The sequence below is a fragment of the Balaenoptera musculus genome, chromosome 16 (genome assembly GCF_009873245.2).
Source record: "Balaenoptera musculus isolate JJ_BM4_2016_0621 chromosome 16, mBalMus1.pri.v3, whole genome shotgun sequence".
In the NCBI taxonomy this organism is placed as follows: domain Eukaryota; kingdom Metazoa; phylum Chordata; class Mammalia; order Artiodactyla; family Balaenopteridae; genus Balaenoptera; species Balaenoptera musculus.
In genome coordinates, this window is record NC_045800.1 from 17,405,531 (window position 1) to 17,417,964 (window position 12,434).

The window sequence follows — 12,434 nt, forward strand, 5'->3', positions numbered from 1 at the left end:
TTACAATTTTCCCGTTTCTCCTTTGGGTTCCCACCCCCTCTTTTCCCAAATACTCTTTTCTAAAACACACCCTTTAAACACTGCTTTTTCCATCTCTGTAAAACACAGAGATGCCTTGTTCATTATAGTCTAGCTTTTTAAGACAATGATAAAATACAAGGACCCAGTAAAAACTTGGCATTCTAAACTGGAACAATAATTTATTTATATCTCCGTAAAAAGCTAGAAGAAAGAGCAAGAGAGGGTTGGCCCTTTGTGCTTTTGTTTGTTTGTTTGTTTGCTTTTGGAAGATGAGGGGCGCTTGAGAGATCTTAGGTGGCGATCTAAGGCTCATCTGAGTTAAGAACCAGGTTCCCCCAGGCCTGGACTCTTGGGACCACCCCTGCTCTTGGCCACCTGCAGCACTGCGCGTCATTTCCGCATCCAGCAACTGTGGCTCTTGAACCCTGGGCCCGCAACACACCCTCAACGTGGTTCCCCCCTGCCCCGGCCCTCCCCAGGCATCCTGAAGCAGCACCAAATGAGAACTCCAAGGTACTTTTCATGTCATGCCTTCCTGTGAAACTCTCAACAAAACAAACCTTCCCTTCCTGTGTGCTTGTTTACAGTGGCCAAGCCCACCCAACCACCCATTCGAACACCTCCCGGTGACCCAGCCCCCGCTGGTCCACAGGAAGAGCCATGGAGATGCGGTGGTGCTCAGCACAGCCTTGCCTACGTTTTCCAGCAATTCAAAAACCAACATTTTACGATCAACCACCTCCCTTATCAAGAAATCCTGTCTTGATTTCTCTGATTTCACTTCTAATCACTACTACTGGCCCTAAATTTGATGTTTCAGATACAAGACATCAGAGATACCCAGAGAGGGGGAGAAAAGGGAAACAGCTTTTTCAATCACAGAGATCTCATCCTCAAAGGCGACTAAAACACTTGGAACACTACATTGGGTTTTAAACTTCCAGTAGGATGAAGATTAATTTTGTATGCCTATTCATTCCACTAAATTGGGAAGAGCGGGGAGCATTTGCTTTATTTCCAGTTTTATGAATCACCAAGCTTCCTATTTAAAAGAAAAAGAAGAAGAAGAAGAAATTCAGATTCATTTCCTAAACGGTTTTGGTTTGGGGGATTTTTTGGTCCACCTTCCTCTCCCCTGTAGCTACCACCGTGAGGCACTTGAAGTTTAATTTCCATGTCATTAGCATAAAAGGCAGAATAGAGGCTTAAGTGTATCTAAGACTTTTTCTTAAGTCACCAGTCATTCTGCAGGACAGAGACAGCACCCCCAGCCCTATGCTGGGAGCCTCTTACATTTAGTGGGAAATAAACTTCTGACCAGGCCTTTGGGTGCCTGCCCGCCCCCTTAAAAGATGCCAAGGGGACTTCTAACTTCCACAGGGAAGGCAAAGCCAGCACTGACTGCTAGGAATGGAGGCTTAAACATTCCTGCAAGGATCCAGACACGGAACATCTGTACCCTCCTACAACAACAGCTTAACAAAGGCAACCCCTTTTCACTTCCTGGCATTCTCCTTCAGAAATTCTGCTGCAACAAAACACATGCCTTTAGACACAGGAACAATCTCTCCTACTGTCTCAACGTTCCATCAAATGTCTATTTACCCTCATTAATTTTTTCTTTTCTTTTCCTCAACCTGAAACCATCAGCTATGAGTCAGAGAACGATCATTAACTTTTACAGCTTTCATACACATCCACCTACTCACATTTGGGGAAAGAAGTATTGACTTGCAACACTGCCTGAGACCAAAATCCTCTAAGAAGAAAAAAAAAGGGGGGGAAACCACTTCAATAAAGTTATATCTATTGGTCTATGGGGGGATGCTACATTCATTGTTTTTCCACTTTGTGCTGCGGTCTCTTGCAAAAAAAAAAAAAAGAAAAGAAAGAAAGAAATAAGTGGAAGTTGAACTTGGTTATGGTGATGGGCATTTTTGGATTGGTTTTTTTGAGGGAAAATTAGATGATTTTCTTTAAACATCAAAACATAATTACATTTCTTAAACTGTTTGGGGGAGGGGAGAATAAAGTGAAGCAAGTTTCCTGCTCTTGTCCAAAACACATTTCCAGCATATAAAAACACGTGGGCTAAAGTGCTGAGACATGTTCCTAACACAGCATTTTTCATTAAAAGTTGCTACACTAACACTCTTAAAATGATGCCCCATCATTACTCCACTTAGCAGTCACAGCGCTGCAACTCATAACGAATTAATTTGCATTAATGTGGGTTTCATGTGTCCTTCCCTGGGTATGCCATTGTGATTCAGGCTTAATAAAACTGACACGACAATAACATAGTGCCTTTTATTTCACTTTCCCAAACCAACCAACCCACCCAAAGACCCACACAAATCCTCTCGATTTTTTAAGCATTTTGCTAATATATTTAGTACATCATAATTGGTCCAGCACGCAAGAACCTAGTTTTCTTCTCAGTAAATATTTATAGCATCACTCTTTCCCATTCATTCTGCATTTTCTTAGAGAATCTCACTGTAGCCTACATCTGCAATTCATTGACTTTACAATTTACCACATGTTGGGATGGGAGAGGTCTTAGCTCCATTTGAATCACTACACAAATATGCAAGTGATTTATCGGTTTCAAACTAAAGACTGCAAGAGAAGGACTCCACTTTTCCTGAACATTACTTCTTCTGGCAGACCATGAACAATTACAGTTCGTACTAATTAAGCTCTGTAAATGTGCTGTGCCTTACTAATGTCTACCAGGCCTCAAATTTATTTTCATGATGCCAAACTTTAGCAAGCAATTTTAACTCCTTCAGAGCTGATCCCACTAATAACTATTCCTTCCCCCTGCAGATCGAGCTGTTTGGAGCTACTTCATGACCAAAAAAAAAAAAGAAAAGAATAAAATATTACAGACGAATTACCAGCCTGAAATCAGATGTGCCCAAGGAAGAAAAAACCTATCCTGGGAAAACCGAAGAACACCAGGGCTGATAACCCGTTCAAAGATCCCACAGCCCCATCTTTGTAATGAGCTGTTAAGGGATTCATATCTGTCCCTGAGGGCTAGTAAGTTTCTGCATTCCATTGATTAGAAAATAAAACCTTTCGGCCTCTTGTCTTGAAGTCTGGGTTGGATGGAAGGAAGGATCCCGCCTGCAAGGACAGTGCGATCAGCTCCCACCACCCTCAACAGTTACCCACACACCTCAGAATCCCACTCCCCCTTTACCAGGTGGTCAGTTTGTAACACACACACTAGAAAGCCCACTTTTTTAAGAATGAATTAAAATCAGGAGGCTAATTGGCCTTCTCTGTCACATCGGGGTCTTGACCACAGATGCCCCATCCCCAGCTCCTCACACAATAACTTCCATGAAATACTATCTGCTGCTGGATAGAGCTCTTTGGGTGAAAAGTGGATTGGGACCAGTTTTTACTGAGCAGAGCCATATAGTTTTAAGTAGCCACCCCCCCACCCATGGTATTTCTACCTCTCATAAGAAACTTCTAATCCCTAATTTCAATCAAGCCATTTCCTCAGGCCCAAATCTCTGTCCCATCTTCTTATACTTTTCTAATCTTTCTCAGGCAAGCATTTATTCTTCCTCCCCTGCTACTCTTCTGTGCTTCCTCCCCCAGATACCAGTGCACTTTCCCCAAATGAATGGCCTTCCCACTCGCAAGGTAAATCTGGATGTTTTTTTTCTCATCTATTAATTCTTTTAATCAACTCTCCTCACTCTATGGCACTTTTTTTTTTTTAAACCCTCACATTAACTAGCGCACTATGCAATGTGTGTACGTTCCCTTCGTATAAATTAAAGACCCGTCTCCCATATCAGGTTTCTTTAAGTATTCTGGGAAATATGCACAATATAGGCAAGAGGGTCACAAAAAAAAAAAAAAAAAAAAAAGGCAAGAAAGAAAGGAAAAAAGGGAGAAGCCAGAAGAAAAGGAAAAGAGATGCAAACACCTAGAGCAACTTTGCTTTTGAAAAAAGGCATTTGTGCCGAGCCTCTCCCACCCACCCAACTGAATTTCCATTACTGAAAGTGCTCTTTATAAATGTGTGTAACAATAGCCTGGAGGAAAAGTACAAGTCAGCTGCCAAAGGAGGAGGGGGTGCCTGTCTCAGTAAGCTCAGATTGTAGGCATGGGGGTCAGAGGAGGGGAGAGGGCAGCTTTTGCGAAGGGCTCTCCACACCCCACCCCCATCTCATTGCTTATAATTAGTGAGAGAAATCTGAGCTACTGCCAGTGTCTGCGGACCTCGAATATTATAAGGCCAACGTGGCGTCAAATATCTTAACATTCATAAGTGTTATGGGCTGTAAATAAAGCCTGTGGATTTATGACCTGGTGGCGTTTGCCAGCAAAGGACTGGGGCACATTTCTTTCAGCAGACCTGTTGAGGTGCAAGTTTGCCTTTGGTTGTAAAATTAACCATTTCCTTCACAAACGTGCTCAATTGTAAGTCAGAGCTGAAGATTTACTTACACCGTTGCCAATATCCACTCCCAGCAGAAACTCAGACGCCCACAACACACACCCCCTTCAAAAATAAAAGCCTCAAGGATTTGATTCACCCCGCTCCTTCTCAAAACTTCTGAAATGTGTCACCTCGAAACAGTTATAAATGTGGTTAAAGATATTATCTAATTCCACTCACCAAGACTAAAAAGCTTACACCTACTTCCCTGGAAAGTGCTTATTTATTTGGCAACGCCATGGTTTAAAAAAACAAAAAAGGAGTAAATCACCCCTTGCCTGAAGTTTTGTCCCTTCCCCCAATATAATGTCATCTATTTCCTGTGTAGGAGAGAGCCTCTGCTAAATCCAGGTTGCCTCAGACTTCACTGCCAATAAACCAACTTCCACAGAACTTCCAGACAGCTGGGGAAAAGGTCCTCGGAGTTTTAGTCATGGTCCAGAAACACACGTCCACACAAAAATTTGCAGCTGTCCTTTCTCTGCAGTGCATTTTTAATGTGATTCGGGGGCCCCTGTTGTGAAACATCTGACAAAATGTAAAATCCTCTTAGATACCTTCTAGTTTACCCCCTGTGCATGTGTAAGAGAAGTTGCACCAACATTTCTCCACCAAGAAATCTAGGCGCTTTTCGCATGCACGCAGGCACCTCGTGGGATGTGACGAGGCATTCAAAACCTGGAAAGACTTCTACTGTAATCTTTAAAAGCACAGCCTCTGGTGCAACTATTAAAATGCTGGTTTTCTAAAGCAAATATTTTTATAATAGCGTGCAGAACTGCAGTTATCCTGCGCTGCTAACAGAACAGCATTCTTGATCTGCCAGCCCCCGGAAACCTTCCTGTAACTTTTTCACAGCTTGCTAAGAAACAGAAAGCTGACCAGCTTCCAGCAGGGACCCTAAATGAAATCCATATCAGTAAAATTAAAATCAAGGTGGAAAACTCCTAGCCAGAGCGGGGATTGTTTTCCTCCAAATCTCTTCTCAATCAGATAGGGGGCATCAGTGAAAGCTACTTCCCTTCAGCAGTCAAAAGTTTCCAAAAACACTTCTTCCAGATAAACACTCCAGGCTCCCGACTGCCTCATAGTTTGTTTCCGGGGTTTCAGAAAGCTTTCATTTCAACAAACTGCAAAGCACTGGCATATTAAATTTATAATCATTAAAATATGACTTATTGGGTGAATGTTGAGCCCATAACCCAAACTGCAGACATTAAACCCCAACCTATAAAGATTAGCACGGAATTAATACTTTGCATTGAGACTGAAACCTAAACATGTTTGCCATAAATATTTCTGAAGGAGATGAAAAACAATTAGCATAAATACCAAAGAAGGGCAAGAACACCTGTTCTTTTTCAGGGCGATAAGCATTTTATTGTTCTCTATTTAAAATGTAATGACCTGTGTAATTACAGTAATATTACATTGTTATGTAGGGGCTTGGAATGTCACACTTTGAAAAGTGTTGTCAAAACAATCAGGGGTGAAGGTGGGGGGTAGGAGGACAATGGGGAAGGACCACCATTAACCCTTCACACTCCGAGGTCTAAATCTTTTGTATTAGAAAGGATTACGCTGTTTGAGCGAGGAGAAAACATCCATTTTTCACCAGGCAGAAAGAGAAGTTGCTGCCCGGCTAAATAAAACCCCAATGAATAGGCCCCTCTTGGTTTCCTTTAAATACTGGATTCCAAGTTCAAAAATGAATTCAAGATGCTGCTTATTTATTTGTTCAACCTAGTAGCAAACAGCTTCAGCTGAAAAGCAAATAACTTTGGATCAAAGAAGATGCGAAAGCTCTAATAATCAACCCCTTAAAAAGAATTTCAAACCTAACTGGAATTTCTGCCACCATATCCCATATTCTAATTTGGCAGGAGGGAAAAAGAAATGTAAAACTACTCTTTCCTATCTACTTTAATATGGTAACAGTATTCTTATCTTTGGTATATACAAATGTTACCACAATTCTAATATTTGCAGTTCTATCACCTCCCATCTACTTAACCAGACCTCTCACCTTAATGCTTTTTTGTACTCAAATCTTTTTAAAAGCTGTTCCTATTACTGTATCAAAGGCTAAATTAATGTGATGCAGAAATCTTTTGTCATTTTAAAATAAAATTATTACTATCAAGCTTTATGGCGTCTCCAGCAATTAAAGCATTATTCTTGAGATAAAATATTATTCATCACAAACCCATTTAATGATACTCCTTAATTCTTTACGTTCTTAAAAAGAAAAGCAGAAATCAGGAATCCATAGTTTGCTTTTTAAAGGATGCAACTGCTTACAGGTACACTCATAAGTTAACAGAAATATGTAGCAAAAGAACACCACCACCAAGGAGGGTCCGGAAGAGAACAGAACATACAGCTAATTTGTCTTTACACCTTGCCCTCAAAAACACACTCTATGAAGCACTAAGAATTTCAGATGAGCATGAAAAGACCGCTATCTTGCCTATAGATTCCTTCGGCAGCTGTATCAAATCTGGAATTGCAAGCCGGCCCTCTGATCGGAGAGGTCAGGAGTGACACACAACAGCCTCTCAGCCTCATTTCCATGGCTCTACTTACCGGCTTAAATAACCTTAATTCTGGAGCACATCAGCTAACCCAGGTAACAGATAGGAGGAGGAAGGGCCTGTGCACACTAAAGATGTCTGTTGGTGTTTGACACGCAAATACTAAAACTGCCTCCTGAGTTCAGAAATGTCTTCTCAGACTCCATCTGATGTCACAGCATCAGGCCACCCGCTATGTCCACAATTAAAATAACTAGACGCCGAGTATTCCTACAGTGCCCACAAAGGGGACAGGTTGTTGGGAGCCATCCTTTTCGCACTGGGAAATCATTTATTTACCTTTAACAATTTCCCTGTTTCCTAATTACAGCGCAACACAACTGCTGGGAGTGTCAGGAGATCCTGCGGCAAGATTGCCAGCGGTCACAGACAGGAGTTTGCAAAGAGTCAAGAAGGCCAGCAAGCCCGCCATCAAAGCTCAATATTCAGATGGCCTTTCAGATGGCTAAGTGGATTTTAAAATAATACCAGAGAGGCTTCCATCGTAGGGGGAGGGGAGGAGACTAAGAAATTCTCAGGGTTACTTCGGAATGTCGCTTGGTCGGCTTGGTTATTACACAAACTATCCGATTCTGAGCCGAATACTCCCGGTTCAGGATGCCCACAGGCTCCCAAGAAAAATACAACGTAACCGGACTATGTTTCCCCTACAGCTGCAACCCCACTGCCCGGCCCCCGCCGCCTGAAAGAGCTGGCCCTGCAGGAGGAGGTCGAGCTGAAACACTCTCCCAGCTTCCCAAGCATGCAGAAGCCTGGGCGCGCGGGAGGGGGAGGGAGGGTAATAATTATTTCTCTGTCCTAGCCATAAAAAATGACCGGTCTAGCATGCCCTTGCCATTTTTGCCAGGGCCCAAAAAAACAAGTCAAACCTGATAGTTAATATTTTAATGCTTAAAAACACTTGTAGATCTGACCGACTCCCGTCCGGCAAGCCCTCGGCCATAAGCACCGAATCCACGGCTGCTGAACAGTGGGTGCACTATTTCAAATTGCTATCTCGAGTTACCGAAAAAGAAAAGAAAACAGAAGTAGTGAGTGTAAATAAGAGGTAGGGGGACCAAACCAGAGAGGGTGCAAAATGACAATTCCGAGAAGCCGGGCACAAACGTTTAGAGATTGCGTCTAGAGATTCGTAATCCAGGGTTTTTAGAGGAGAGTGGCATGGGGGGAGGGGGTTCAGGGCGAGGGCAGGGGGCAGAGGCCTGTCGGGGAAGAGGGTGAGCCTTATTCACAGATGTCACGGGGGGGCGCGGGACGCACGCCGCGGGAAGCGCCCCCCCCCGGAGCCTGGCACCCCGCGCCGCCCTGGAGCCCCCAAAGTTGGGTGGCCCGCGATCAGCAGCCCAATCCTTTGAAGGAAAGGAGCCCTCGGCCTCTCTCACCCTCTATACACCCTTGGGCCCCGCACAACCTGGTCTCTGGCCCCCCAGGGCCCACTGAGGGCCTTCTCGGAAGCTGACGAGCGCAGATCCCGCTATAAATCCCAAGGCACCAAAATTCCCTAGAAATACATCAAGTCCGCTCGGAGGAGGCCATTCCGGCTGCATACAAACCAAAACCCGCGGCCACAGGGGCCTCTCCACCCCGCGCGGCCCGGGAGAGCCCGCAGCCAGCGCGCCGGGCAGCCGAGCCCGCCACGGCGCCCAGGGCGCTCGCGGCCCTGCGGCGTGGCCCCAGAAAAGGAAGCCCAGAGCCCCCAAGTTTGCAGTGGAACCAGTCTTGGAAGCGTGACCTTCCAGGGGAAAAGGGAAGGAGGGCTGAGAGCCAGCCATCGCCACTAGAAAGCTAAACAAATAAGCGGCCGAAAGAGAAAGGCGAGGCGCTTCTCCAAGGCCCCGGGCTCCGCGCGCCCGCTAGTTCTCAAGTCCAACGCCTGGAGGACAATCCACTCTACCCCGCGCGTCGGGCGCAGCCCATTCACTCAGTCCCCGGCAGCGGCAGCCAAGGGGTTAACCGGGGAAAGCCCAAGACGCCACAGAAGAGGGAAGGAAGAGAGAGAGAGGGAGAGGGAGAAAAGATAGAGCCACACAGGCATCTTCCCAGGGTGAAGAAACAAACACCACCACCAAAGGGGGCGGGGGGAATCAGAGCGCAAAAAAAAGTTCTTCTGATTCCCCCCCAACCAACAAAGCCCTGCTTGGAAAGAAAGTCTCCCCAACATCACGAGGCAACAAACTGAAAGCAAGAACATGGCGAAGTGCAAACAAATCCAGTCCACAAAAGGCAGAAAAGTTTGGAGAGTTTCGGGCTGCCTGGGCCACGAGAGGGGGAGGGGAGGCGGGGAGGGGAGGAGGCGAGGAGGGAGGGGAGAGGGAGGGAGGGAGCAGGGCAGGGGCCGCATGCGGGGCCGGGCGGGAGGCAAGGGCGGGCGGGCAGCGGGCGGGCAGCGGGCGGGGGTCGCGCGCGGAGGCACTTACGGTTCGGGCGGTGGGCGAGAGCGATCCGTTGGGGAGGTAGGGGCTCGTCAGGTCGGGGATCATGATGAAAGGGTAGCCGGGATACGGTGGCCCCTTAAAGAGCCCTCCATCTTGCCTCTTGGCCGCTAACATGGCGGGGCAGCGAGGGGACGGCGGCGGCCGCGCGGAGCGGGAGAGAGCGAAGAGAAACTTTTTAGAAAGTGCCCCAAGTGGCTGGACGCCCCGGCCGGGCCGACGCAAGGCCCGGCCGAGCGGGGCGCAGGGCCCGGGCGCGCGGCGCGGCGGGCCCGGGGGACAGCTCCCGGCGGCTGCGGGGCGCGCGGGGCGTACTCACCTTCTTCCAAACTTTCCCGGGATTTATCTCGGAAACTTTCGGAGCGAGGCGGAGGCCGTCTTTCCGCCTTCCCGGAGGGGTGGAGGTGGGGAGGGCGAGGGGCAAACGCCACGCAGAGGGGGGAAAAGGGGGAGAAAAAGAATCAGCGAGGTGGGGGGGTTTGAGGTGGGAGAGAAAAACAGGGTTACAAGTTTTTGCAATGGTGGCACCACACGCACACGCCGCCCGCCCGGCCCCGCGGCGCCCCGCCGCCGCCCCCAGCCCCGATTTCTCCCCTTTAAGCAACATTTGCCAAGCCCAGGAAATAGATTAAGAACCCCACCAGCCCGAGGGGCTTTTCCTACCTCGGAATCGGAGGAGCTGTTTTGATTCGTTTCTGATTCATTGACTAGAGACGATTTGACATCAGCTAAATCCCTCTCTGCCGAGGAGTTTTCGGAGCTCTTCTCCTCTTGCTCGCCCTCGTCTTTGAAGGAAATCAGTTCGTCGTTGGCGCCTAGGTCATCTCCTCCACCGCCGTTCAGCTGCGGCATTTTTTTCACCCACCGGCAGCAATTTTGGAAGAAAAATGAAGGAGGAAGAAAAGCCAAAAAAAAAAAAAAACCCAAAAAGTTTTGCCCCCCCCCCAGAAAAATACTTCAAGAAAAAGACGAGTCCAAGGTGAACTTTTTTCTGCTTTGGGGTCTTTTTCTCCTGGGGAGGGGAAAGAGGGAGGAGGGGAGGGGAAGGGGGGGGAGATCTTCTGCACGCGTGAGTTTGGGTTTCTTTTTTCTCTCGTTCCCAAGGATCCGATCAATGTGCAAAAAAATAATAAATAAAAAAAGGGGGGTAAAAAAAAACACACACACCAACAACAACAAGAAGTCAGATATAAAGAGCAAAGGGGGGGGAAGCCGAAGATACAGGAGGAGCTCGTGCCGCTCGGATTTGAGTGAGTTGAAGTTAGACTGAGAGCTTTTCAGTTCAAAGGCGGCGCTGATTGACAGATAGAAAAAGGGGGATCGAAATCCGGAGGAACGGAGTAGTCTGGGAGCGGAGATTATTGACAGGGAGAGAGGAACACACTCGCTTAATGAGATGCCGGGGGGCGGGGCCGGCCCGGTGACGTCTGCATAAATAAACAGCCGGGGTGGGCGGGGCGGGGGCGGCTAACAATGATCCTTTCGGGCGCCGGGAGAGGGAGGAGGAAGACGAGGAGGAGGAGGAGGAGGAGGAGAGGGGCGGGGGGAGGGGGGGGAGAGACGGAGGGAGGAGTGTGCAGGGGGAGAGGCCTGCGCTGAGTGTGTGCGAGCCTGGGAGTCTGGGCGAGGGAACGGGGACTCGCTCCGGGAGGGGGGTGGCTTCAGAAAGACAATGCGGAGTAGGAGAGGAGGGGAAGGGGGTGGCGACCGCGTCAGGAATCCGAGCCGAGGAAGGCGGAAGGAAAGCCCACTTGGGGGGCGGGGATGGGGTGAGGCCCAGAAAAAGTGCACTTTAGAAATATTAGAAATAAGTCTTAAGGAAGGGGGAAAGGAGGAGAGTATTGTGGGGAAGGGGTGCGGGCTGGTGCTTAGTGGTTAAGCCAGCAATGGAATCAGCCACCCTTGGGCGGGATGTAAGAGAAGTGGTCAAAGAGAGAGATCAACCCTCCACTTTCAGAGAGCTTGGGGAAGTGGAGGGCTGGGCAAAGTTCCTGGTTATCTGCAATGAAAGAAACTATTAACCCACGAGGTCTTCCCTCCCCTTTTTTGTTTATTAATAGTGAATCATTTCATTAAATCTTAAGTTTCACTAGAATAAGTATGCCAAGATGACTTTTTATCCAAAAAACAATCAAACACTGTAGTGTTTGTCAAGGGCATTAAAAATATCCTTAAGGAAAAATACATGATTCTTTTCAATGTAAAGTGTTGTTCTTTTTTTTTTTTTTTTTTTTTTAAACTGACTTTGGAGGTGGTAGGAAATAAGCTAGGATTCAAAGTCCATTCTGACTTCGGAGGTGAAAAGTTTGGGCGTTAACACCGCCAGGGAAAACAAAACTGAAAGTTCACCAACCCTTGGGATCATTGGGTCTGGAGTCTTTCTGGAAGGGGGTCTGAAATGAAATCCCCAAAAGACTGACCAAATAATCAAGATGTAGATGGCTCTGGCAGGAAATTGCTAACCCAGCTGATGCTGGAAGACCTCTGGGAGGAGATGGAAAACCTGAGGTTTGAGGCTGGTATTTGTTGATTTTTAGGCTCTCTCCTGGGGAGCAGATTGATTTGCTACAAAATGGGGAAGAAAATTATGTCGAAGGGGGAAAGGCCTGGGTCCCAAAACACGGTGTCCCTAGAAAATGGGGCAAGAACACTCATTTTCTTGCAAATATCCAATGAGAAGTGGACTGGAATCTACAAGGTGAAAGGGGACAGAAAGAACCAGAAAAAAAGAAGTCAGTAAGAATTAGCAAATTGTCTTTTTGGAACAGTGTTGGTCTGGAGCCCATGATGAACTAAATTATTTCACCCATCCCTTAAAAAAACATCTCACCTGCTTTTCAGCTGGCCCATCAGCACCTAAGCTTTCCAAAAGAAAGCAAATTTAAATGTAATATTTAGAGAGTTTGGGTTTTCAGC

General features: G+C 47.0%; 1 protein-coding gene across 1 annotated transcript in view; it reads right to left on the reverse strand.

Annotated features, from left to right (window-relative positions):
* TCF7L2 (transcription factor 7 like 2) overlaps window positions 1–10,875 on the reverse strand; it is a 189,456-nt gene extending 178,581 nt beyond the window's left edge. Inside the window, 3 exon segments of the mRNA XM_036828248.1 lie at window positions 9,504–9,628; window positions 9,838–9,904; window positions 10,182–10,875. Of these exon segments, the coding sequence (XP_036684143.1) occupies window positions 9,504–9,628; window positions 9,838–9,904; window positions 10,182–10,370 (381 nt within the window). The 5' untranslated portion in view covers window positions 10,371–10,875.
* Window positions 10,876–12,434: the final 1,559 nt, after the last annotated feature.